General features: G+C 45.3%; 2 protein-coding genes across 3 annotated transcripts in view; one reads left to right on the top strand and one right to left on the bottom strand.

The window, feature by feature from the left end:
* Positions 1–14,987, top strand: part of mark1 (MAP/microtubule affinity-regulating kinase 1) — a 53,031-nt gene extending 38,044 nt beyond the window's left edge. The window contains exons 10-18 of one of the 2 annotated variants that reach the window (XM_083658012.1): positions 218–317; positions 413–525; positions 1,665–1,818; positions 5,240–5,424; positions 7,010–7,101; positions 8,213–8,353; positions 9,089–9,340; positions 11,631–11,675; positions 12,655–14,987. In XM_083658012.1, coding sequence (XP_083514138.1) covers positions 218–317; positions 413–525; positions 1,665–1,818; positions 5,240–5,424; positions 7,010–7,101; positions 8,213–8,353; positions 9,089–9,340; positions 11,631–11,675; positions 12,655–13,000 — 1,428 coding nt within the window. In that variant the 3' untranslated portion in view covers positions 13,001–14,987. Of the gene's footprint in view, positions 1–217; positions 318–412; positions 526–1,664; positions 1,819–5,239; positions 5,425–7,006; positions 7,102–8,212; positions 8,354–9,088; positions 9,341–11,630; positions 11,676–12,654 lie in introns of both variants that reach the window. The other variant, XM_083658011.1, reaches the window with a different exon arrangement.
* Positions 14,988–15,149: 162 nt separating this feature from the next.
* The window catches only part of LOC310796081 (leucine-rich glioma-inactivated protein 1-like), a gene marked incomplete at its 5' end in the record, with an annotated part of 16,740 nt that continues 5,011 nt past the window's right edge, over positions 15,150–26,878 (bottom strand). The window contains 9 exons of the mRNA XM_083658232.1: positions 15,150–17,885; positions 20,565–20,729; positions 20,887–21,056; positions 22,063–22,134; positions 24,508–24,579; positions 24,686–24,757; positions 25,419–25,490; positions 25,705–26,194; positions 26,295–26,605. Coding sequence (XP_083514358.1) covers positions 17,068–17,885; positions 20,565–20,729; positions 20,887–21,056; positions 22,063–22,134; positions 24,508–24,579; positions 24,686–24,757; positions 25,419–25,490; positions 25,705–26,194; positions 26,295–26,605 — 2,242 coding nt within the window. The 3' untranslated portion in view covers positions 15,150–17,067. The remainder of the gene's footprint in view (positions 17,886–20,564; positions 20,730–20,886; positions 21,057–22,062; positions 22,135–24,507; positions 24,580–24,685; positions 24,758–25,418; positions 25,491–25,704; positions 26,195–26,294; positions 26,606–26,878) is intronic.

The raw sequence follows: 26,878 nt of genomic DNA, 5'->3' as shown, positions 1-26,878 counted from the left end.
TAAATGTGAAGTTCGTTGATGCTAAATCTGTGGCTAGAAAAAATATTTTTTTAATGGAATATCTTAGTTTCAACTGTATTGCTGCTAACAAGGGGCAGCTTTGTGTTTATACTGTATGTGTGGTTTATTTATGTGGAGTTTGGGAACTATCACGATCTCCATTGAAACTGTGTGTGGCACATTCATGAACACTGACTGTCTTCTGTTGTGTTGACAGCAAATCATGAAAGATCACTGGATGAACGTGGGTCACGAGGAGGAGGAGCTGAAACCTTACATCGAACCCGAGACGGACTTCAATGACTCATCCAGAATAGGTGGAGTGTGACTGTGAGGTCATCCTTTGTTAGATGTTCTTCACTGTACTGATGAAGGTATACGTGACTTATATTGTTGTCTTGTCTGCCAACAGAGCTCATGGTTACCATGGGTTTCCCTAAGGATGAGATCACAGAGTCTCTGCTTGGCCAGAAGTACGATGATGTCATGGCCACCTACCTGCTGCTGGGCAGAAAAGCTCCGGAGGTCAGTGGCTTTTGAAACGACAAGACTGACCTCAGTGGTTCTCCACCTTTTTCCTAACGGGAGGCATCTGGATGGTGTCAAAGGTCAAAGCACTCACCTGCCGAGACCAGGGGTCAATTTCCAGCAGCGGTATTTCCGGCTTGGTCAGACGTTCCTACAGACACAATTGGCTGTGTCTGCGGGTGGGAAGCTGGTGGGATATGGGTCCTGGTCGCTGTGCACTCGGTTGGGGTGCCTGTTCGGGGGAGGGGGGGAGACTGGGGAGAATAGCATGATCCTCACATGCTATTCCTCCTTCCTCGCTGTCAGGTGAAAAGAAGCGGCCGGCGTGCTGCACATGTATCGGAGGAAGCATGTGCTAGTCTACAGCTCGGGCTCTCCCCAGATCAGCAGAGGGGGCGGAGCAACGACTGGGACAACAGGGGGAATTGGTCAAGTACCCCTGGGGAGAAAATGAGAAAATGTTGTCCACATTTGGGCCCCGGACCCCGATTTGATTAGATTTTGTATATCAAACCCAAATCTAACAATATTTTTATTGTTACATGTTTTTGTCCATTGAGAACCACTGACTTACCTCATCTTCATTGAGGCCAAGTGTGTCTCCATAGCATCACCAGTGTGGTAATGCATTACATGACATCACCATATCCCTCATCATACTGTGTGTGTGTGGCTGTGTGTGGCTGTGTGTGTCTGTGTGCGTGCGCGCGTCTGTGTGTGTGTGTGTCTGCCCGTGTGTGCGTGTGTGTGCGTGCGTGTGTGTGTCTGTCCGTCTGTCTGTCTGTCTGTGTGAGTGTGTGTGTGTGTGTGTGTGTGTGTGTGTCTGCCCGTCTGTCTGTGTGTGTGTCTGCCTGTCTGTGTGTGTGTGTCTGTGCGTGTGTGTGTGTGTGTCTGTGTGTGTCTGTGCATGTGTGTGTGTGTGTGTGTGTGTGTGTGTCTGTCTGTCTGTGTGTGTGTGTGTGTGTCTGCCCGTCTGTCTGTGTGTGTGTGTGTGTGTGCATGTGTCTGTGTGTGTCTGTGTGTGTGTGTGTGTGTGCGCGTGTGTGTGTGTGTCTGCCTGTCTGTCTGTGTGTGCGTGTGCGTGTGTCTGTGTCTGTGTGTGCATATGTGTGTGTGTGTGTGTGTGTGTGTTTCAGTTTGAGGGGAGCGAGCCGCAGACTAACAGCGGCCTGGGCCAGCGGCAGCGGCCGACCAGCGACATCAACAACAGCTCCAGCATCTCTCCGGCCCACCCCAAGGTCACGCGCAGCATCTCGGCCAATCAGAAGCAGCGGCGCTACAGTGATCATGGTGGGGATGATGATGGTGATGGGGGTGATGTCGTAGAGAAGCCAAGTAAAGTAACGCCGTCCTCCCCGCGCGGCTCTGAGAGTGCTGCTGGCCTGGCTGCGTGACGTGTTGTGTAGCGGGAAGTTGCTCTTTAGTCACTGGCGATCAGGAGGGTATGCACCACCGGCCTCGCTTTCCCACCGGGACACGCCCCCTCGCTCGGGACTGAGTGGCAAAGCATGGCTCAACATGACTGTCTTTAGCAGGGGAATCTGAGAAACCCAGTAAAACACGATTATAGTGATACTTACAACTTAAAGGGACAGCTCACCCTAAAATCCAAAAGAGTGCTATTTATCTATCTAGATCGTTTTGGTGTGAGTTGCTGAGTTTTCTCTCCAATACACTGCTCAAAGCACCAAAAAAATACATTTGATAAACTCAACAGCATGTCTCTTTCCAGAAATCATGACCTGGTTACCCAAGATAATCCACAGACCTTGTTGTGAGCAGAATAATCTAGGAGCTATTTTCTCTTTCGACCAAACTATTCCCACTAGCTGCTAGCTAGTTACTGGTCTAGCTACTGCTAGCTGCAGTTTCATGTAGGAACTAGCTAGCAGCTAGAGGGTGTAGTTCGGTCGAAAGAAAATAGTTCTTAGATGAAACTGCTCACAACAAGGTCTGTGGATTATCTTGAGTAACCGCGTCGTGATTTCTGAAAAGAGACGTTGCTGTTGAGTTTTTCAAATTAATTTTTTTGGTTCTTCGAGCACTACAACCCGAGTGCCATCCAGTTCCATTGTATTGAAGCGAAGGCAGCCATCTGTCTGCCCGATATCTCCAAAACTCAGGCAACTAACACAACAATCTAGATCGATAAATAGCACTACTGTATATATGTATTTTGGATTTTAGGGTGAGCTGTCCCTTTAACAAAGAAACAGTGGTCCATGGACATTAATTGGGTTTCCATCCAAATGTATCGCCAATTTTAACCGAATTTTCAGAAAATCGTCAAAAGAATATGTCCAATTATGCGTGTTTCCGCCCACTACTGTTATGCAAATACAATCGGAACTTCTGATTGTACTTACACTTACTGTTAGTCTCTGAATAAGGACTCAGGATTGTTAGCTAGCAAGAAGTAGGACAGAGTCACTTATTATGAAGCTGCTGGTCGTGTCAGATAGGCTGTCCATCAGTCATATCACAGACAGATGATCGCTACATCCACTCATGTTATTCTCCGCTTACTGATGCTAACAACTTATTGCAGATACTAATAAAAAGCCATCACCCGGGAGTATTCCACAAAGCACCATTACAAGGGTAGCCTAGGAGTATGATTCAGCCATCATGCTAATAACAAGTGTTAGCCGTTTGGCTAACAGTGGCATGTTTACAGTAATGTTAATTAATGTGCACTGTCCCTCAAATAAATAAATGCATAAATAAATAAATAAATAAATAAATAAATACATACATACATACATACATACATACATACATACATACATAAATACAATAGCACAAAATGTAGTGCCCGGATTCCAGTTGTTTCTGCGAATTGCAGCGATCCATTTGCTTCTCTTTCTTTAGCTTTTTCGGCAGCCTGTAAAAAGATGGCTCCAATTTCTCGTTGAATCTATTTTCTATCGATACAATTTTGTATCAATAACAATCGCACAACAACTCTTTCCCCATTTCCGATGCGTTTTCACGGCATTCAAGCTGAACGCTAACGCTAGCCACTCAGTCTTTCTGCCACTCAGTGGGCGTGACCCGCAGTGACTTCTGCCTCTGTAACGTCACGTGCATACCCTCTGTATCGAGGGGCCAGGATGGCCCGATGATTAGAGACCCAAGTTCAAGCCCCCCGTGTCAGCAAGTATCCGCCCCCGCTGATGTGTTTTTTGGGCAAGACACTGAAACCCTAGCAGCTCCGGGGGTGCTGTTCTGTAGCTGACCCTGCAGGGAGTGCTGTTCTGTAGCTGACCCTGCAGGGAGTGCTGTTCTGTAGCTGACCCTGCAGGGAGTGCTGTTCTGTAGCTGACCCTGCAGGGAGTGCTGTTCTGTAGCTGACCCTGCAGGGAGTGCTGTTCTGTAGCTGACCCTGCAGGGAGTGCTGTTCTGTAGCTGACCCTGCAGGGAGTGCTGTTCTGTAGCTGACCCTGCAGGGAGTGCTGTTCTGTAGCTGACCCTGCAGGGAGTGCTGTTCTGTAGCTGACCCTGCAGGGAGTGCTGTTCTGTAGCTGACCCTGCAGGGAGTGCTGTTCTGTAGCTGACCCTGCAGGGAGTGCTGTTCTGTAGCTGACCCTGCAGGGAGTGCTGTTCTGTAGCTGACCCTGCAGGGAGTGCTGTTCTGTAGCTGACCCTGCAGGGAGTGCTGTTCTGTAGCTGACCCTGCAGGGAGTGCTGTTCTGTAGCTGACCCTGCAGGGAGTGCTGTTCTGTAGCTGACCCTGCAGGGAGTGCTGTTCTGTAGCTGACCCTGCAGGGAGTGCTGTTCTGTAGCTGACCCTGCAGGGAGTGCTGTTCTGTAGCTGACCCTGCAGGGAGTGCTGTTCTGTAGCTGACCCTGCAGGGAGTGCTGTTCTGTAGCTGACCCTGCAGGGAGTGCTGTTCTGTAGCTGACCCTGCAGGGAGTGCTGTTCTGTAGCTGACCCTGCAGGGAGTGCTGTTCTGTAGCTGACCCTGCAGGGAGTGCTGTTCTGTAGCTGACCCTGCAGGGAGTGCTGTTCTGTAGCTGACCCTGCAGGGAGTGCTGTTCTGTAGCTGACCCTGCACTCCTTCCCTCCCAGGAGGGGGGGGGGGGGAGCAAAAATAAAAGCAATTTCCCAATGTGGATCAATAACCATATCACATTTCAGTCTGTCTCAGCTGGAGCTTTAGCTGTTTACAGTGGAGAGAAAAGTCGTCCCGTCAAACCCCAGACCAACATGTTTTCTGCACTAAATATTTAATTGTCGCACACTACTTAGATGTCTGAAGCAGTGACTCAACCTGAACACTGTGCTGGTTGTGTAGCAACTTCCTCCTACGTCATGTGGGGCCATTGTGTCTGGCGCCATCTGTTGGCTGGCTGCTTTCCTGCAGCTCCCTCAGGAGCAGCACCTCAAAGCATGAGGAGGGAATAGCTTTGCTCTGTACTTGCTCGTCCTGACTTCCACAACTGTATGTCATTGATTGGTTGATTGATTGATTGAACAAAATGGCGTTGTTGCACAGTGTCTCGTAAAATGTTTTTACACGTGTGAAATCCTGGCTTTGAGTGGCTTGGCTTGACGCTATTTTAACAAAGACACTGTGGACTGTTCTGCTTTCTTACTGGGAATTCTTGACTTTGGAGCTGCAAAAATCAGGATGATTTTGCCTGATTTTTTTTTAAATCAGGTAAAACAATGTGTAAATCTGTGTGTGTGTCTGTGTGTGTCTCTTAGTGGGTCCATCTGTGCCCCCTGCGGTGTCGTACTCGAAGCGGGGCCAGGCCCTCAGTGTGGAGAGTGATCACAGGGAGGAATGGGACGGAGCTCGCAGGCTGGAACTCAACACGTCCAAGGGAGACGTTCCTGCCTCGCCACTGGGGGGCGTGCAGGAGAGGAAGAAGACTACCAGTGCTGTGGGGGTGAGGGAGTGGAGGACACACACACACACACACACACACACACACTGGTTCATTAAACTCGCATTCCAGGAATATTGTATTTACCGCGGCTAATCGACGCTCCAAGCCGGCAGGCAGCACTCTTCCCTCGGCGTGTACGCACGGAAGCAGCCGGCTGCCCGGTTCTCTCAGGATCCCACTCACGTAGCGCCAGAACACGCTCCATTTGGGGGGCGGAACATGCCAGGATTGGCCAACGCCAACTCCAGTCCCCAGAACTGTCAAATCAAATCATCGACACGCTATGGCCCGCCTCTCAACCCTCTTTCATCTCAGGCAATATCAGTTTTCAGTCCGATATGTCACCGACCCTCTCTGAGACCTGCTTCAGGTGGTCTTTAAAACATTTATTTTATTACTCCTGAGTAGGGATGCACGATATTGGATTCTTTTCCCCCATATCCCGATATTTTCCAACTCTTTTGGCCAATTGGCACATTGCTTATGTTGATATAGGTGCAAACTTTCCCCCCACCTAATTTCAGAGAACATCAAGTCTCTCCTGTAGTGGAATGAACACATTATTATGCTCTTATCATGATGGCCCACTGGCAGATGCAGACATAAATACAATGCTTTTCAAATTTGACACATTCTGGGCAAAATATGAAAACTACTTCAACTTAGGTTATGTAAAACATGACACTTTCTTTTTTTTATGTCACTTTTTTTTCTTTCAAACCAACCTGTAAGATTCATCCTACTTAAACAGGCATGGATGATGCTCTCCCAGGGTTAAGCCCAATTTATGCTTCGTCTGGCGACACTTTTGAAACGGTCGCCGACAGAAATGAGGACTTGAGTCGACACTTTCAAGTGTCGGCGAGAGGTGTCTGCTACCTAGTGAAATTTCTAGTGTCGCTGACTACGTCACATAATGTCGCGTAAGTCTGATTGGCTATATAGACGCTTGACTTCCTTGTTTTGGTTTTCGCTTAAATGAAATGAATGAACGAACGTGTCCCCGCTATTTTTATCAGCCTGTCCTTGATGTATAACTTAGTGAAAATCACAAAGAACATCGTGACCAACTTCCCAGAGAGAGAGGAGGTGAGTCTGCAGGTTGCAGCCAAGTAGGCTACGTTACATCTTGCCTCCGAGGTGGTTTCTCTGTGCGCACATTCCCTCTCTTCTCTTGGCTGTCTGCACTTAATAGTGTTCGAATGTCACACGTTCACTGAAGTATAAATGCAACACCATGAGCGACACTTTCTTTTTCGTCTGCGACCATGTGCTGAGCGACACTTTCTAATAAGTATAAATTAAGCTTTAGCGTTAACATCATTTTAAGCATCATTTTATCAGCCTGTCATAGCAGCAGAAAGGTTGGTTTTGGGCCAATGACGATATTTCACTTTAAAGCTTTAATCGTCCGATACCGATGACGTCCCGATATCATTGTGCATCCGTACTCTTGAGTACAGTCGACTTAACAGCCGTATATTTTTATCCCACAGTGTAGCAGCCTGCACTGATACACACTGTGTCTAAAATGCATAACCACATGATAATTAATGCACCTTCTTTTCTCTCCACAAACAAGCAGACAAATGGCTCGATGACTCGTAGGAACACGTATGTGTGTGAGCGATCCTCCACTGACCGCTATTCAGCTATTCCCAATGGCAAAGACAGCAGGTAAACACACACACACACACACACACACACACACACACACACACACACACACACACACACACACAAACACACTCATACCCAGTTACATTTCTCTTCAAATAGTATTTTAGATGCTTAAAGGAAAACGCCGCTTTTCAACCAGCTTTGTATTATTACAATGTGGGTAGTATATTACGCAGATGAACAATGTTTAACTTCCCTACATGTTTCCTGCACCGGTTTGTCGGATCCCGACAAACCGGATCCCACACACAAGAATTGTGTGTGTGGGATCCGGTTTGTCGGATTTGTCACACAATAATTGTGTGTGTGTCGAGTTTGTCGGGATCCCCCCCCCACCATGAAGAACAACCAAGAACAACCATGTAGGGCTGTCAGGATTGGCCCAAAATCTTATTCGAATATTCCCTCTAAGCAAAACATATTCATTCGAATATATTCAAATACTAAAAGAAAAAGCATGGCAAGGCAAACCAATACAACCAGAGAGCTTATACTTGGTCTATTTATTTGAACATAATTTTCTCCCCCAACATAAACACCCCCCCCCCCCCCCCATATTTATTCAGTCAGTACTAATACAGTAGTAGCCTGCACTTTTGTAATGTTTTTAAATAACCAGGCAAATTATGTATGTTTTTATGTTGCCCTCTTGGCCAGTTTTTTTTTTTAAACCTAGTTAAATGTAAAAAAAAGATAATTTGAATATTAATTTTCATATTTGAATGTTCTTTTAATTTTTATATTCAAATATATATTCGATTATAGAATATTCACTGACAGCCCTAGTGAGCCGTGCAGCTTCAAGATGTGCTCTTCCTCGAACCAGTGATATCACTAGACAGATAGAGCATTTCAAACAAGTTGTTTTTCACACTATATCCAGATTTTGTATAGAGCACTGGTTGAAAAGTGGTAAAGTTCTCTTTTCATGTAAATCCCAGCAGGTTTTAGTATGATGTTATTCTTTCATATTTTTTTCTAATACTGTATTTCCATATTTCTACTCTCTGTGTGTGTGTGTGTGTGTGTCTCTCTCTCTCTCTCTCTCTCTCTCTCTCTCTGTCGGCCTCTGTCTCTCTCTCCCTCTCACTCTGTCCTTGGTGTCCAGTTTAACGGAGGTGTCAGGCAGCACCCAGTCGACTGCGATGGGCTCCACGCGGCCTCGCCACACCAAGTCCATGTCGTCGTCGGGGCATCCTTCAAAGAGCACACTGCCCCCTATAGACGACAACACAGAGCTTAAAGCCAGGTGAGCAGCCAAAGCCACAGCGTCCAATGAGGTATCACGAATATCTATGTTTTCTTTACATCAAAGTGCAGATCGTGATGTCGACCAGGGTTGGGGACATGGAAGGAACTGGAATTTGAAAAAAAGAATTTGAATTTGGGGAAGTTACTGTAAAATTCAGTGATTTTATTTCTTACCACATATCTGAGATTAGATTACACAGTACCTAAGTATACAGTATATTTGTCAATACTGAATATCAAATGTTCAAAGGACCTTTCACGTGGTATTTGATGTATAGCATCATGTAATCGTTATACGTACATTATTATTGAATGCATTTCATTTGTTTACCTGGCTTTCATTCATAATATTTGATGTTTAGTAAGTCAAGACCTTCCGCCTCGAACAGGCACCCCCCAACCGACCAGAGGAGGCGCTAGTGCAGCAGTGACCAGGACACATACCCTTAATCCGGCTTCCCACCCATAGACACAGCCAATCGTGCCTGTATGGATGCCCAACCAAGCCAGAGCTAACACGGTGCTGCGAACCTGCGACCCTCCTGTTGGTGGGCAGGGAATCTAGCTACGATACGCTGAGTCTGTCGAGATGTGAGTTTGCAGTGTTATGTATTTAACATTTTTGTACATGTGTGTGTGTGTGTGTGTGTGTGTGTGTGTTTGCGTGTGTGTGCGTGTGTGTGCGTTTGCGTGTGTGTGTGTGTTTGCGTGTGTGTGTGTGTGTGTGTCGCAGCTCGTCTCCGCGGGGCCCGTCTACCTCTCCGTCAGCGCACAGTATCAGCACCCCAGAGAAGAGCCGTTTCCCGCGTGGCACCACCAGCCGCAGCACCTTCCACGGGGCGCAGCTCCGCGACCGCCGCAGTGCCACCTACAACGGCCCGCCGGCCTCGCCCACACTGTCCCACGACACGGGGGCTCTCGCCCAACAACGCAGGGGCACATCCACCGGCATCATCAGCAAGATCACCTCCAAGTTTGTACGCAGGTCAGTGGGGGGCGTACGACTCTATATGATACACTAGCTTGTACTGAACAGCACAGCTTCAGGATCTGCTCTACTTCCTAGAACCAGTGATGCCACTGGTTCCCCTTGAATTGTTATTCTTGTCTTTTATTTTGAAGTGCAATAAAGCTTTAATATATTTGCCTTCCCTTTTGCAGTTGAAATTAATGCTAGGTTTGGGTAAATACTTTACAGTACATATAGAGAGGCAAAGTGACCGCCTACTTCCTGCTTCAGCACTGTATCAGAGATTTTCATCTGCCATTTATTTCCCCATAGACATTTCTTAAAATGCTTATAAAAATAGTTTTACTTGTTCAAACCAAACGGTTCAGCTATATTTAGAATCGGGAGAGACCATAGAACATTTCACACTGACCAAAACTAAAAAAACAAAACAGAAAAGATATTTTCTTTAAATCTGCGATTTCTTTACGTTTTGGTCCCAGTGAAATGTTATGTGGTCTCTCCTGTTTCTAAATATATCTGAACTGTTTGGTTTGACGAAGTAAAACTATTTTTATAAGCATTTTACGAAATGTCTATGGGAAAATCAATGGCGGATGAAAATCTCTGGTACAGTGCTGAAGCAGGAAGTGACGTTCACTTTGGCTCTCTATTGAACTCATGAGGAAAATAGGTCCTATCCTGAACTGCCTGAGTGACAAAAACTATTTCCGAGTGTGTAAAGAGATTCAAGCAGTACCTGGTGAATCTAGTATTGAAATTATGTTCATGTGAAAAAGAAAATTCTGCAGTGAAAACGAGGCCAGTATCACTCGCACTCTCCCCGCCCCGACAAAACAATTCAAGTCTAGTCTATTACTAGACTGTTGACTCTTTGCTCTCGATGTGGCGAGCAGCAAACGATAGCGGCTGCTTATCCCAAAGATAGTCTGCTCTTTGTGTCAGCGTCTTCTGGTCCAGGCTTACAGCTCTGTCTCCTTCTCTCCCTGCATAGAGCTCTGTCTTTCAGGTCCACCCGGAGGTAGGAGACACAACGCTTGCTGCACCCGTCCCCCTGTCCAAAACAACAACTCTGTGCCCACTATGACCTTGACCCGTGTCTCCCTAAAGGGACAGCTCACCCTAAAATCCAAAATACATATTTTCCCTTATTTAGTGCTATTTATCCATCTATATCATTTTGGGTTAGTTACCTGAGTTTTGGAGATATCAGCAGTAGACAGCTGCCTTCTCTCCCTTACAATGAAACTGGATGGCACTCGGCTTGTGGTGCTCGCAGCACCAAAAAAATACATTTGAAAAACTCAACAGCATTGTCTCTCTTTCCAGAAATCATGACCAGGTTACTCAAGATAATGCACAGACTTTGTTGTGAGCGGTTTCATGTAGGAACTATTTTATTTTGTAGTCTCATGTAGGAACTAGCTAGCAGCTAGCGGGTGTAGTTCGGTCAAAAGAAAATAGTTCCTCCATGAAACTGCTCATAACAAGGTCTGTGTATTATCTTGAGTAACGAGATCATGATTTCTGGAAAGAGACATTGCTGTTGAGTTTATCAAATGCTTTTTCTTTGGCACTTTGAGCACCACAAGCCGAGTGCCATCCAGTTCCATTGTATTGGCGAGAAGGCAGAAACTCTGCGGCCGATATCTCCAAATTTCAGGCAACTAACACAAAACGATACAGATGGATAAACAGCACTACAGGTGAGAGGAAAAATATATATTTTGGATTTTAGGGTGAGCTGTCCCTTTAACCCCTTATGTACTTGGCCACTACACCCTTGCCTACTGACGCCCTTGTTATGCGGTGTATTCCCCTTCCTTGTGTCCACTCCCCTCTCAGTAAAAACCACACATGACACCGGCTCACTAGCTTGTCCTCTTGGTGCCACTAAGCCATGGTCTGTGCTTCTCAAGGCGCGGTCCTCTCCTCTCTCCTCACGCTCCTCTGTCTTCATGCTGAGCTTCAGAGGAAGCATCAGGACAAATTGATCGGAGGCTTGATCAACCATTCGATGCCTCCTTTTGTGATCAATGAGGATTTAGGAAAGGTAGCACACGGGAGAAAGGACGCTGCGTTTGGTTGTTTGCGAAGGAGCTAGTATGTGCCTCCGAATCACAGTCACCTCATTGTGCGCTGCTGAACCCCCGATACCCAGGAGTGTGGATTCTTTCCTGGCATGACGCCTGACACCCCTCTCCGTGTCCAGTGATGACGAGGGTGGTGGTGGTGTTTGTGGGTTGGTGGGTGGGGGTAAGGATTTTGGTGTTGGGTGTAACAGTGTATCCCTGCTTTATTTCAGGGTGCCCAGTGAGGGGGAAGCCAGTGCCAGGACAGACACACCAAGGTGAGGACCTGACTGGGAGGTAGTTTTCAGTACACCACAGCTTCTTCTTCCCCTCAGCTGTCACCATAGAGACACTGCGGAGTGCGTCATCATTCAGAAACCACGGCCAAAACGGGGGGAAACAGAAACTCCCATCCAACCCTGGCGTTCTCCTATGTCGCGTGCATGGTCGTGTGTTGCACACAAAGATCATATGTACGGAGGATGAACACTCCAACTTACTTCCTTGACAGCTAGATCCACATTTTTCTTCTCGCAAATTCTCAATGGCTTCCTTGTTTTGCTCGGGAGTACAAAGAAACTTTAATTGGCGACGTTTTACATTTGTTGTCTGCGCAGCCCACCACACAGCTTTTAGCTATGTTTCATATCTTGTATACTCATATCCACTGTTTATAATGTTAATCTTGTACTATATATATTAAATATATACTACAAGACAATCACACACAAATGTATGTATTAAGGGGCAGTCCTTTATCTTTAAAGTGACACATGATGGGGGGTCATTGGGGGGGATTCTGGCCTGTTGTTGAGCTGGCTGTGCGGGTGGGGAGGTGGAGGTTAGAGTCCCTATTCGTGGGGGCTTTCATGCCTCATTGAAGAGGCGGATGGCAGTTGGGAAGAAGCTGTTCTTGTGGCAAGAGGTTCTGTCTCGACCAGACCAGATATACACTGTCTTAGCACATGCTGTATATATCTTATGTACAGTATATATAATCTTAGCACACCTATATTATCCTAGCACTCTTAGTAGCATTATTTATACTATACTGTACACATATACATTACTTTGCTTTGCCATTTTTACTGCTCTTTTGCCCTTCTGGTTGGATGCTAAAAACGTCTTGATACTTGTACTCAGTGCAATGACAATAAAGATTAATCTAATCTAATCAGTTTCTGCCTCTTCAACATTTCTCTCTCTCTCGCTCTCTCCTTCCTCTTCCTGTCTCGCCCCTATCGCTGTCCCCTCCAGGAGTGCGTCGGGCGACGCTAAGGAGGACGGCGCCCGCGACTCGAAGCCCCGCTCGCTGCGCTTCACCTGGAGCATGAAGACCACCTCCTCCATGGAGCCCGCCGAGATGATGCGCGAGATCCGCAAAGTGCTGGACGCCAACAGCTGCGACTACGAGCAGCGCGAGCGCTTCCTGCTGTTCTGCGTGCACGGCGACGCGCGCCAGGACAACCTGGTCCAGTGGGAGATGGAGGTGTGCAAGCTGCCCCGCCTCTCGCTCAACGGCGTGCGCTTCAAGAGGATATCGGGCACGTCCATCGCCTTTAAGAATATCGCCTGCAAAATTGCCAACGAGCTCAAACTGTGACAGCAGATGGAGCCTCAGTCAGTGTCGGGTGAGCTCTGATTCTGGTCAGTCTCATCACTGGATTAGTGTTGACGACTAACAGGACAAAAAACGCAGCACTGAACGGACCTCGCCGTGCAGAATCAGGGTGGATCCGGGCTGGTAGTGAATGTACTGTACAGGGTTTAGTGGATCAGAGAGATATCGCTAGGTTTCACCTTCTGTGGGCGGAGAGATTGCAAAAACAGCTGACCCCCGTTCTCCTTCCGTCCCCCATTTTCTCTGTCTCTCCAAAGCCCGCCGCTCCTCGTCATCGGACTCATTCATGTAACACAGGCAGTATGCAACTCAAGATGACCCCATCCCTGCAATAATGTTTTCAATCTCTTTTTCTAAGAGCCTAATACAACATCTACTCTCCTCGCTGAATAACCATTCAAATGACTGAAAGCTGAAAGTAAATAGCCGCTTTGCCACCTGTGTTAAGTCAATATATAGAATCAGGCTGGACCCCATAACTAGAACTATGTAAAAAAAAAATGAATTGTACTGTATGCATAACATCTGCAGGTACTGTATTGTATATTGATTTTGAGTTTGAGTTCTGTACAGCATTTTATTGTCGATACTGTGTTTTTTTTCCCCCTCTCTCTCTTGAGACTTGAGTTCTTTCCTAATATCATTGATGTCTCTTAGAACATTATCCTTTTGGTCTCTGTGAGTTTTTTCTTTTTTAATTCTTTTTTTTTAAGAGCCACCATTATGAAAATAGTGTTTTTAATTTTATTTAAAGAGCACTAAATTATTTTGTGGAATATCGAGGGATGCGTTCAAGCTCCCTCCTTTAGGGTTAGGGTTAGGGTTCAAGCTCCCTCCTTTAGGGTTAGGGTTCAAGCTCCCTCCTTGCCTTTCATGTTATATTGTTCTATTTTATTTTGCCTAACGAGAAAAACACTAAGTTGCACCACATAGACTTGAGTAGTCACCTTCAGTTAAAACTGAGAACGTGTTCACTTTATCTCCTCTCAGCGGTAGGTAGGTGATATGGAGACGCCTGCTGCAATTGCACAAGTTTTCCAGGGGTGACGTGTACGAACATGAGAGTGGGCACCTGTATTTCTTTCATGTTAGTTTGGTCGTCCTCAATAAATAAAAAAGCGGGGTTTAAATTGGTTTACTTTAGAAGGAGATGTCAGACCGTCTTTATCCGAAAGAATGAAGATACATGGGAGTCCAACAATAGAGGTTCTAAGCCCTCTTCGGGGGTTTGGCATGGGGCCAACTGGACGAGGTTTCCTAACCCCATTCATTTCCCCAGAGATGTTTCTTGAAGGAGCAGAGCTTTTGCACACCTAAAGATGACAGGTGCGTAGGAGAAGGGCCAGAGCCGACTAACTGAAACGGAGGACTCGCGCGCCGTCTTCACTTGCAATTAAAAAGTTGAATAGACATAAGAATAACGTTTCGGAACACAGAGCTTCATCGGATTCTGATGAAGGTCTGTGTACCGAAACGTAATTTTTCTGTCTGTTAAACTTTTTAATTGCAATGGAAGACAGTTTGCGCGGAGTCCTCCATAGAAGTTTCTTCAAATCCGTATAAAGAGTTTTACTTGGTCGAACCAAACCGAGCTATTCAGAGTCACAGGAAATCATAGAACATTTCACTTGGTGGAAGAGGGGGAGGGGCTTGTCTGAAAGGTTCTATGGTCTCTCCTGATTCTGAATAGATCTGAATCGCTTGAAAACGTCTATGGGAAAATGAATGGGGAATGAAATCTCTTTGAGCCCCATGCCAAACCCGGAAGAGGGTGTGACTTTGGCACTCGTATCGTCTTGAAAGAAAGAAGCGACCCGTCTCCTGGAGCCTTTCTAAAGAACCTGATTTAGTCCTGAGTCCTGCCACCAGTGTGATTCTGCAGGTACTTGTATATCTCCTTGCTTTTTTTTTTTTTTTTTTTTTCATTTTTTAGTGGATTTTACTGTATTTATTCCATTACATTGTAATGTGCTGCTTTGTAGAATTGAGGCGTGCACTTTGTCGGAGAAAAATAAAAAGGATTTTATTTGTTTGTATTTATTTTATTGAATTTGTCATGTCTGAATCCATCATTACACAGCTACAGTAACTTAACCCATTGATACCTGATGCAGCATTTGTGTGTGTATCCCTTTAAGACCGCGAACCGGATACACACACACGAGGGATATACACGCAAATGCTGCATCAGGTATCAATGGGTTAAAAGATGACAGTTTTGCTCAAGGGATGATGAAGTGCATGTAACAGTGTGTCAACAATGTAACCTTTATTCACTCTAAATAACATGGGATTAGTCAATCACTTATTCCTAATGTGACAATTGTTGTATTTTGCATACATGTGTTAGTCAAAGTTAACAATATCGCCAGTTTTTCTTTTCAATTCCCCAAGTTGTGAAAATAGTTCCAAACATGCCCCAAAAGTCTTTCCCATACTGTACATATTACGAAAAACAGTGTTAATGTTAACTTTTTGTCAATACTTAAAATTTTGTACAAACCATTAAGAATAAAAATGTAAGTCACAAGGATATACAGGTACATCCTCACTCACACACATCATTTCCGTTTATAATTTCCAAACTATAAACCATAACTTTAAAACGATATCAATCTCCTTGATAACAAATGTGTACCTAACTGGCGTGGTCCCTCTTTAACTTACAAAAGTGTCATTTACAAATCATTTAGGTTACAACAAGTGGAAAGACAGAAAAATGTAAACATTTAATTTTGGCAGATTTGTTCGGCTAAACCGTAGATTAAAAAGTAGTTGTTTATTCCTTTTTCTAGAGAAATATATGAGATTACAAATGTATAAACATGAATGGTTGAACACCAAAAAGAACTACCGGCCAATGCTAGATTTAACGTGTTGAAGAACATAGCGTAGATGTTTAAATGCTAGATTTAACGTGTTGAAGAACATAGTGTAGATGTTTAAATGCTAGATTTAACGTGTTGAAGAACATAGTGTAGATGTTTAAATGCTAGATTTAACGTGTTGAAGAACATAGTGTAGATGTTTAAATGCTAGATTTAACGTGTTGAAGAACATAGTGTAGATGTTTAAATGCTAGATTTAACGTGTTGAAGAACATACTGTAGATGTTTAAATGCTAGATTTAACGTGTTGAGGAACATAGCGTAGATGTTTAAAGCGTTGCATTCATCAGGATGGGATGGCCTTTCTCGAGGCCTTGGTCATGCATTAACATCTGACAACATTGGGTCTAATCCTAACTTGAGATACATGCATTTAACTCAACTCTCACATCATGCACTGATATCAATGGAAGATTAAAAAGGAATAAGAGTAATGCCTGTCGTTCTCAAGTTAGGATTCAACTAATAATCCCTTTCACTCCTGTACAAACAGCACCTTGTCTGCTTCAACATCCTAGCCTGCTAAACCCTCCTGATCACATGACTAGTCTGCTAAACCATCCTGATCATGTGACACATTCTGTTTCGTTGTGCAGATCAGTCTGGACTCTGAGCCGTTTCAGTGGGCGGGAGTACTTGCCTTGACAGACAACTCCTTCAGCCAATCAGCATCAGCAAATCCACTCAGAAGAACGGTGAAAACGACTTCTACTGAGGATCTCCACCGGTGCAGACTCTTGTTCTTGTTTCATTGTTATTGAGTGTATGTCTGTAATAACTGCACTTTATGGCTGTGTTGACTCTACTAACATTTAACGTTACCGCTCGCTGCTTCGGGAGACGCCATACTGTTCTGCCAGCGGCGTCCCTGATTGGCCGGTTATGCTGTCAACTACGAGGTGGCGGGTCCCTGATTGGTCCGTGCACTTTGTAATTTCTGGAAACAGCTGGGGGGGGCGGGCCGGAGGCCAGACTGATCGGCCGAATGTGAGTTCACATGATCAGGATGGTTTTTACCAGCCTATCAACATCCAACTTCTTATACAAGAACCAATCAGTCAAATAACCTTCTCCAAGAACCAATCAGTCAAATAACCTTCTCCAAGAACCAATCAGTCAAATAACCTTCTCCAAGAACCAATCAGTCAAGCAATCAGTCGTTCAATTGCTCAGATCGATGACCAGGTGCTCATAGATCTGTGTCTTCCCTTTGAAACTGGAAGCCAGCAGGAACTGCCGGTTGTCTATGGAGACGGGGGAGAAGGCCCTCGGCGCCTGGATGTTGAGCTCCTGGAAATGGTCAAACTGGCCCTTCTTGGCGTCCCAGCGGTACACCTGGGTGAAGGAGTAGTCGCTGCCCAGGACGGCGTACTGCCAGCTGCCCACGGAGAAGGGCTGGAACACCATGGAGCCGCGCGAGGGCATGGTCTGCAGCTCGCGGAAGAGGGCGCCGTCCCAGCGCATCACCTTGGAGTCGCCGATGAAGCGCGTCAGGCAGATGAAGAGGTCGCTCTTGACCTGGAAGTGCTTGACGGCGTACACGTCCTCCATCTCCGGGATGTCGGTGCGCCGGTCGAACAGCTTGGAGCCTTTGTTCCACTGGTAGATGACCGGCCGCTGGGAGCTGCTGGACAGGACCAGGTGCGGTTTGGTGGAGATCTCCATGTACTCCACGTCGGTGTCGCGGTACCACGGGTGGAGCGACTGGTGGGAGTAGAAGCCGTTGCCGTTCCACTTGTAGATGGTGGTCGAGCCAGCCTTGGAGCTGTCGGCGATGACGAAGAACGACTCGCCGTCGATGAGGAACGTCTCGACGTCGTTGGGTTTGCGGATTTTGAGGATGTCGATGTCTTGGATCTTGATGAACTTGTTGGCGGAGACGTCACGCTTATAGATGTGTGAGCCGCCAAACAACTGAGCCACAATGATAAAGAGCTGGTTGTCAATCACCAGAGGTTTGCAGATCACTGTGGAGGTGCCTATGGAGGAGATAGAAAATACACTATATGGATTCATGCAGAGATCGGAAAAGTACACACTTTCTTTACTTAAGTAGACGTACAGTTATTTGTGTAAAAAAAAGACTGGTAAAAGTACTGATTCAACTTAATTACTCAAGTAAAAGGAAAAACGTACAGGCTCTGAAATGTACTCAAGTATAAAAGGAGAAAATACACTATATGGATTCATGCAGAGATCGGAAAAGTACACACTTTCTTTACTTAAGTAGACGTACAGTTATTTGTGTAAAAAAAAGACTGGTAAAAGTACTGATTCAACTTAATTACTCAAGTAAAAGGAAAAACGTACAGGCTCTGAAATGTACTCAAGTATAAAAGGAAAAAGTATTTTCTGTGCAAGGCGAATAGAAACTCACAACATATTAATATAATTCAAATACTATTCAACTTAAAAGATCCCTTCAAAACATTTTAAGATGCATAAAGACTATACTTTAATCTTCTAGTTTTAATCACTATGACCCACTAGCTCAGAGAGTTGGATTGCTGTCTAGCAGTTTGTGGGTTTGAGCCTCAGTGACTTTTGAGGTTGTGGGTTCGATCCTTTGAATGTTGACAGCCAGAGGAAAGAGTGATTTAAAGCCCTGAGAAAACCTCATTCAATCAGTCTGACTTGGTGGCACAGTGAGTAGGCTTGCTGCCTGGCAATATTGAGACCTCAGCCATTTTTGCGGTCGTGGGTTCAAGCCTCAGTCAGTTTTGAATGGTGACAGGCAGAGGGAAGAGACAAGAGCACCCGGAGAAGAGCTGTGAGTGTGAAGGGCAGCTGGTGGTGTGAAGGAATAATACACACAGTGACACCGGGGCCAGAGGTTGTGGGTTCTAATCCCGTTCCGCTGGCACTGCCTGGATCTAAGGGGGGGGATGTTCTCCCCCCCTGACCTCTGCAGAGACATGAGCTGAGGGTTATGAGACAGAAAACCACAGAGAGCTGAAATTTTACTGACATCGGAAGTACATTTTATGTTTGTAGTGCTGTGCTGGATGCTGCTAGGTGTAAAAAAAACTTTTTGAAAAACTGCTCTAGAGTCAGTATATGACATGTCTGGATCTCTTTGCAGTCTGTCCACAGTGTCCATTTCTGTGGATCCGCCTGTAGGAGGCGCTGTGTCGCTCTGTGTATCTGCCTACACTGGTGATGTTAAAGACAGGGCAGTGCTGTAATATGTCTCCTCCATCGGGAATCGAGCCAACAGTCTACCTGTCAGACAGAGACAGTGACACAGCCGCTCAGCCGACTGAGCTATGAGCTGTTGGTTGTTAAGCTTCTGATTTCTACACACTGTATTCACACTGACAATAACACAGAGCATAAAGAGTGAGACAGGTGAGATTTGTACCAGTGAGTTGAGCTAGAGTCAGGGACTGACTAGTCTCCTTCATCAGCTTATTTCTATCAGTGTTCAAACTACTGGTGATGATAAAGAAGGATCACTGCTGCAGCTTATAATGTGAGTACTTTTTAAGAAATTGCCTAAGGCTAGGATTGAACCAACAAACTTTGCATATCACACAACATTCACATGTTTACCTGAGTGAGCTATAACCCAGTTTCTCTTAAGCTCTTATCATATTTAGTCAACCTCATCCTGATTTTATTTAGTCAAGTTTTCGTCAAATAAGTGTCTGAGTATTTTCATCTCACCTTAGTCAAAGAAAACCGTAACTAATCTTTAGAATTTCCAAACATATTGTAAAGATATATTCATCTGTTATCCTGGAATTTCTTTAAGGTTTGAATGTGCAATACAGACACAGATTTAAGTGTTTAACTTCTTCTTCTCTTCTGATTGGATCTCTTCCCAATTCGTCCCTCCCTCACATTTTTAGTCTAGTTTTCATACCAATGAAAATAGGTAGTCGACTAACATTTTTCCTCATAGTTTTCGTCTACGAAATCAACACTGCTATGGATGCATGTCTCCACCTAGTGGTGCACTCCTCTTCCAAATTCACACACACAACTACTACACCATGGCTCAATCTCAATGTCCCCCCTAAGCACTGAGCCCTGAGCCCTCACAAACTTAATTGAGATCAGCTGGTAAGTGATTGAGTGGGAGAGGCTGCAAGGGCTCAAAATGGTATAAAGAGGAATGGGACAGCGCTCTCACGTTACCGTGACAACACCAACAACAAGTGCAGCCATGTTTCTCACATTTGTGGGGTTGGGATTTGTTCTCTTACATTTACTTTTTTGTTTACAATATTTTTTATTCGTTTCAGTTTTCAAATGATTGTAACAGTGACAGTATAATAGATTATTTTACAAACAATTGTATATATACCCGCTCCAGCCACCTTCCTCTCACCCCTCACCCCATTCCCCCATCCCTTCACAAGACAAAAAAACAAAAACAGATAAAAAAAACACACAAAAAAAAAAAAATACCCCTACATGTGAACTTCTTTTTGGTAGCGGTAACGTGGGACAGCCCTAGCCTGGGTAAACCCAGCCTCCACGTGACCTCTATGACTGATAGCACATAGAGGTCACGTGGAGGCTGGGTTTACCCTGGCTAGGACGGCCCTAAGCCCTCGCCCACCTCACCGGCACGCGCCTCAAAGTCCGTGAGTCTGTGAGTGCGGACACTGAGATTGGGCCCATGTATCTGAAACAATGTTTACCGTACTTACTGTCAATCTCATCAAAGTTTCTGAAGACCATCTCCACGTGATCCCACTCCATAAAGCTGCATTTCCCAATGAAGGGCTGGGCAAACACCACATACTGGTCATCCCCAAAGGAAAACGCCTCTACAGATATAGATTCAAACTTGAGGGACTGGTAGGAAGCAAACTCTGTGAGAGAAACCAAAACACACCGAAAGTTGCTTATTGGAAAACAATAATCCAGTGAAATACATTAACAAAATCTGGTTAGAATGAATGTAAAATGCAAATATTGAAATCCTGTCAGTGGTTTCTCATGTGACTAATACCACCTAGAATAGTTCACCTGTGGTGATGCAGTCGAAGGACTGCGGCACCAGGTCGTTGATCTTCTTGTCCAGATGGGAGGCTGGGCCTTTGCAATAAATCTGGTCCACGGTGGCGTTGGTCTCGTACATCCACTCCACCAGCCACTTCAGCTTACAGTCACAGATGAACTGGTTCCCCCGCAGGTCCCTGAGGGAGGCAAGCACACCAGCTAGTCTCCAATCCCTGAAAAGCCGACCTGCTCTCAACTCCACTGTGTGAGTTTTAGTCTCGCAATCTTGCTGGCATCGCTTGATTCGCTTCTCTTCCCCACTCTTACATGTATGAGAAGAGCACACCTTCGCCTCTCTTCCCCAGCACCAACTGATTTCACCAAGTAACAGTTGTTCCTGGTCTGGACCAACATTTCTTCCTAGTATAGGCCGGGAAAACCCCGCCCCGAACTCATTTGATTGGTCGCCGCAATTGCTTCTTCCTGAAAAGGTGTGGCAAGTAAAAAAGATGTGGTTCAGATTAGGGTTAGGGTTTTCTTATCTAACGACGACCAGACCCAAACCCTAACCCTAAGCAAATTGTTGTACTTGCCTAAACCTAATGTCTCGCCCTAATGTTTCATAAAAATGTGTGTGGTTCGACAGGGCGTCGAACCCAAATTCTCAGATTGGAAGGCACGCACCTTAACCATTTAGCCATAGGACCGAGCTCGCTGACAGTAGCTGCACTTTTTTCACACCTTAACTCTAATCTTAACCCATTTTTTCCCCTTGCTGCACGTTTTAAGGAAGAAGCAATTGTGTGAAATCAGATCGTGCCTCTTGCCCACTCACTCTAATGAGAAGAGCACACCTTAAAGATCTCACGAGAGGAGCATGCGGCGAGCAGACGAGACTGTGGAAATGGATGCTGAGCTCAAGAGGGAGGGTCAGGAGAGCAGCTCTTCCTCAGTGGGTGATAGATCGCACACTAGCTCTCTTCCGCATGTAATTTTAATGATGTTCATGAATGCACCAGCTACCCACACATTTCTCAAGTCTTGGCTGAGTGGAGTAATGATTAGCTGTTCCATATATAGCACACTGTACCGAAGGAAAAGGTCTATAATACAGTGCAGGAAGACTTATGTACACTATGCAATTCATCCCTTTGTTTCACCACAGCGTGCCATGGCTTTAGTGGCTATCAAATGTATACTTACACTTTGGTCAAGGCCTCAAGACCCTTGAAGACATCTTTGGGCAGAGTGTCCAGATTGTTGTAGGCCAGACTCCTGAAAACGAGAGCAAGAAATGTCTGCCATGCTGTAGTCATTGATAACCAGTGTTGGGCAAGTTACTTTCAAAATGTAATATACTTCAACGCACAGGCCTTCTTGAGGCATCCTCTCTGCCTCTGGATGCCTTTGCCCCGGGAGGGCCTGGTGAGACGAAGGAGGTGAGCGGCTGGGAGACGACCCATAACGCCTTAGAGCCTCCATGCACCGAAGGGTCTCGCAATGCTGCGATGTAGCACTAGCTCTATTGCAGCGGATTGGGCATGATCTACCCTTCCGCAGGCAACGTTGCAGACAGAGTAGGAGGGCTGATCCGTGTGCGGCTGCTTCTGGGACGCGGGTCGGGGTCGTAATCAGCCTCGGCTGGGTCTACTGGGCGAGGGTGTATGATGTTGACAGACCCGAAACACCTTACGACCCCAGTCAACATCACTGATGACGCATCCCCGCGCATGCTGAAGTATGTATTTATGTGACATATTACTAGTTACTTTCATTTGAAAGTAATACGTTACTTTACAATATTACTGTCTGTGTAGACGTCGTAGAGTAACTTGTTACTTATTATTACACTACTTTTGCATTACTTTCACCAAAATAACTGCAGCAGCAGAATGACATCGCCGCCCCGGGAACCATCCCGAAAAATAATTTCGACCGCCTTGAAGTCAGTGTAAACAATCCAAATTTCTAAACGTTATCCTTTTCCTTTGTTATTGTCATCTATAGTGGTTATTTGCATAAAAACACACAGTTTTAGGAAATGATTGTATCTTTCTGAAATCCCATAAGTAATAATAAGTTATATTACTGAGTTACAGATAACTTTGAACAGAATCCGGACTGCGGTCTTTGTCCATGAATGCACCTTACCGCACTTCCCCCAAACATTCCTACCCTGCCTGCATTTAATTAGCTCTCCTCCTCATACTACTCAAAAGTTCATCCTCTTTCTTATTCTCAGTATTTGCTTTTACACTCTTCTGTTGCTAGGCTACAATGCTAATAATGCTACAGTGTGATGAACAAACTGTCAGGTACATGTTAAATGTAAACAGTTCAGTGGAGCAAGATGCGAGAGGAGAGGACCAAAGGAGAACCAAAGGAAAAACAATGCTGATTTATTTTGTTCTCACACTATATATTCATTTAGTTTGACAGTTATTGAGAGTTGATTTGAGTTCAGTTATTGAGAGTTGATTTGAGTTCAGTTGTGGACCAGTGATGTCATTTGTGCAGGAATCAAGATCACGTGCAAAATAAGTCAGCATTGTTTTTCGAGCGGAGTGTCCCTGTTACACAATCTGAGTTTGGATGTTGTTGTGGAGTGTTTCCTTGGAGGCCTAGAAGATATTACAGTGCACAAAATTGCCACCCAGAAAATTGCTTATTGCGAGTTTGGAGAAACATAAATTATTTTTTAGATCTGCCACTTCAGCATACGATGGCTTTCTCAGCTGAGGGGGAAAAGTATATGTCTCATGCTGAAGATGGTTGACACGGCTGTGCTTGGATAATGGCTCTAATATTAAACTTCCTAGAAGCATCACTTGGCTCATTCCTTTCTTTGATAGACTGACCATCAGGGCTGCAAACTCCAGTCTGGTCTTGAGCTTGAGTCTCGAAACCTTGGGCTTGCCTTGGTTGACCACTATTGGATCAGTGGATTTGAAAATAATCTCTGTTCATCCTTAACAAACTCATGAATCATTATTTTGACATTTGTAAGGATACAGTACAGTATGTCGGCTACATTATTTACTGTCTGTTTTGGTCTTGTCTTGAATAGGACTCGTTTTGCTCTGATTTTGGTTTTGACTTGGTGTCAAGTTTCTTTGGACCTGATCTTGACTTGAACTTGAATGCATCGGGTCTTGAAATTGACATGGACTGCTATTCTACTACAGTCCTACTAAAATACGATACAGAATATCTGACAGAGAATATCTGTTATTGTCAGAAAATGTAAGTGACACTTCCCTTTAATGCGTTTGGTCCCATTTGCAAAGAGTGTGACCTGTGTTTGCCTCATCAGCTTCACAGCTGCACGCTGTTATTGTTGTCCAGGAAAATGTCTATGTGGCAATGGCTATGTGTTGTGTAATAAACACACACACTATGTGTTGTGTAATAAACCGACTTGAACCTGAATTTCACTGACCCAGCACTTTCGCTGCACCTGCTGACAGAGGGTAATACTGACTACTGATACAAACATGCAGAGATCATCCTAAAAATAACAGTAACATTGTCTCTCTTGCCCAAGACACCATCTATCATCAATATATATATATATATATATGAAAAATAAATAAATAAATTCATCATATTGTTCAAATGTCTACTAGAGCCGTCGATGAATGTACTTACAGATGTACTAAAGTTTTCAGCCCGCGGAAAGCATGTGGTGATATCGACTTGATTTGGTTGTTTTCAATGAATCTGAAAAGGGGATAGAGTCAAATGTATGAGGTAGTAGGAAGCAATGACAACAACAATGACATCGATTTTGCTTTATGCTTTATGGGTCAACTTCTCATTTACTCACAGATATTCCAAATGAGGAAGTCCAAGGAAAGCATCCTCGTTTATGGAGTCAAAGGTGTTGGCTGTGAAAAGGCTGTGGAAACACACAATACAATATTTATATATTTATCATTGAAAGAATATCAGGTTGGATAATAAACCGCCATCCCAGATCATACTTGGAAAGTCCAGCATGCTTGATAGAAAACCTTATGCATCTGCTTTCTCCCTGCCACTAATGGGAAATTAATTAAATAAAGACCAGGAGCATCATTCCAATAGGATTCCTCCAGTCTTTGTTTTGAATGACACAATGACTCAGTCAGTAGGACTCCATGAGAGAGGAGAGAAGGGGATTCCCTCTTCAAAGGAGGGGTTCCCCCTTAAATAAGCATCATGCTAAAGGTCCTTAAGTATCTTAAGCCACAGCAGAAACATAATGTTGGGTGTAGTAGACCCAGGCAGCAGGGGGGTGTAGCATAATCTATATACCCATATGTGGCAAAAGCATTATCATGTAAGGAAACCATATGGGGAGAATTTCCATTTTCTCCAAAAAGACATTTTCATGTTCCACAACCAAACTAACACACCCTAATATAATGGCTTTCATACTAAGGTAAACACTGTGGGGTTATCATGGGGGGAGAGGTCCATTTAAACATGGCGTTGATCACCTCTCTACATAGGCGACTGACAGGCAGCACGTAACAAAGAATGAACAGAAAAAGCTCCAGGGTGGAGAGGTTTCTCACAGGAGATGCAGCGCAGGCGTGTGGATGAAGCTCTCTTTAGGGATCTCACTGAATTCAGACTTCACGAAGGACCTGTGGGGAAATGAAACAGTCTCAGAGAAATAGTATTACAGACTGTCTACTTTACAGTCTATATTCCTTGATAGTCTGTTACTGTGCAGCTGCATGCATGCATGCATATTATGAAATAGGGCCGAGCTGCAAGCGCTTTAATTGTCGCTAATGACACTTCTGTTTTAGGCATTGATCAAAAAAAAACATGCGTAAATGGAGAAATGGGACTTACAGTGATATGACATCGGTTGGGAAGCTGCGAGCGATGAGCCCCGCGCTCTCGCACAGCGCGTTATCTTTGGTACATGTACATGCGGAGGGGCAGCGGGGCTGCCTGGCTCTCTTGCCGTCCGCTACCAGGAGCACCGACGCCAGCAGGAGCAGCACGCCGAGGCGGCTGAGCCACGCCGAGCTGCTGCTTCTGCTTCTGCCGGGGCTCTTGTTTGCGTTTCCCATCCTTGCGAACCGCAGCGGGCGCGACCTGTGCAGCGTCGAATGTGATCCTCCTCCTCCTCCTCGTCCACATGAACCAGACCAGCAGGGTCTCCACCAGTCCGCCGCGCCGCGCCGCGCTCCCTCTCTGCGCTCCTGGTGGAGGCCGGGCCCGAGCGACGCGCCTATCCCGCTCTTGTTGTTTAGCCTAATTATTATTATGGCCAAGTGCCGCCGTGTGCCGCCCGCCGCTGCCTCCTCCAAGGTAATTTCATCCAGCAAGTCTGCTGCTACACAGTCACATCCAGGAGAAGAGCAAGATGAATCAGTGTGGATGAAAGACAGATCCAGTGTAAATAGACGCTGTGGTTAGAGAGGCGAGGAAAAGGCCAGCTGGCACGGTGACAATAAAGCGGCGTGAGGGAGGAGGGCAGGTGGGTTTCCCAGCGGGAGCATCTTCATCCAAAGCCACGCCTATAATCCAGGCTCGCTCCTGCTCCTGCTCCTGCGCCTGCTGCTCCTGCGCCTGCTGCTCCTGCGCCTGCCTGGAGGAGGAGGATGCCGCCGCCCGGGTCGACACGGCTTCTTGTGTGGGTAATTTCTGGTGTGAATCAGCTGTGGAAATGCTGTGGGATGGTGCATCATGAGCCAGCAGATGTTGCTGCCTGGCTATCAGCTCAGACACGTAGGCTACTGTCTTTCTATGCCGGGAGTAGGAGGGAAATGGAAATGAATAGGCTATTTATCAAAAACAGAATATAATAATCGTCATCATCATCATAATCGTAAACAATAAACTATACCGCTGTTATTATATAACGTTGCTGTTGTTGCTGTTATTATTATTATTATTAGGGGTCCAAGCACGAAGTGCGTGGATCCCTATTGTATCTGTTCCGTTTATTATTATTATTATTATTATTATTCCGCCCTAAAACAGCATGCACATCAAAAACTGTAAGTGCTACAGTAGC

Source organism: Poromitra crassiceps (assembly GCF_964638095.1).
Source record: "Poromitra crassiceps genome assembly, chromosome: 22".
Taxonomy (NCBI): Eukaryota; Metazoa; Chordata; class Actinopteri; order Beryciformes; family Melamphaidae; genus Poromitra; species Poromitra crassiceps.
Note: the sequence above shows the minus strand (reverse complement) of the source record. Positions and strands in the feature narration are given on the sequence as shown.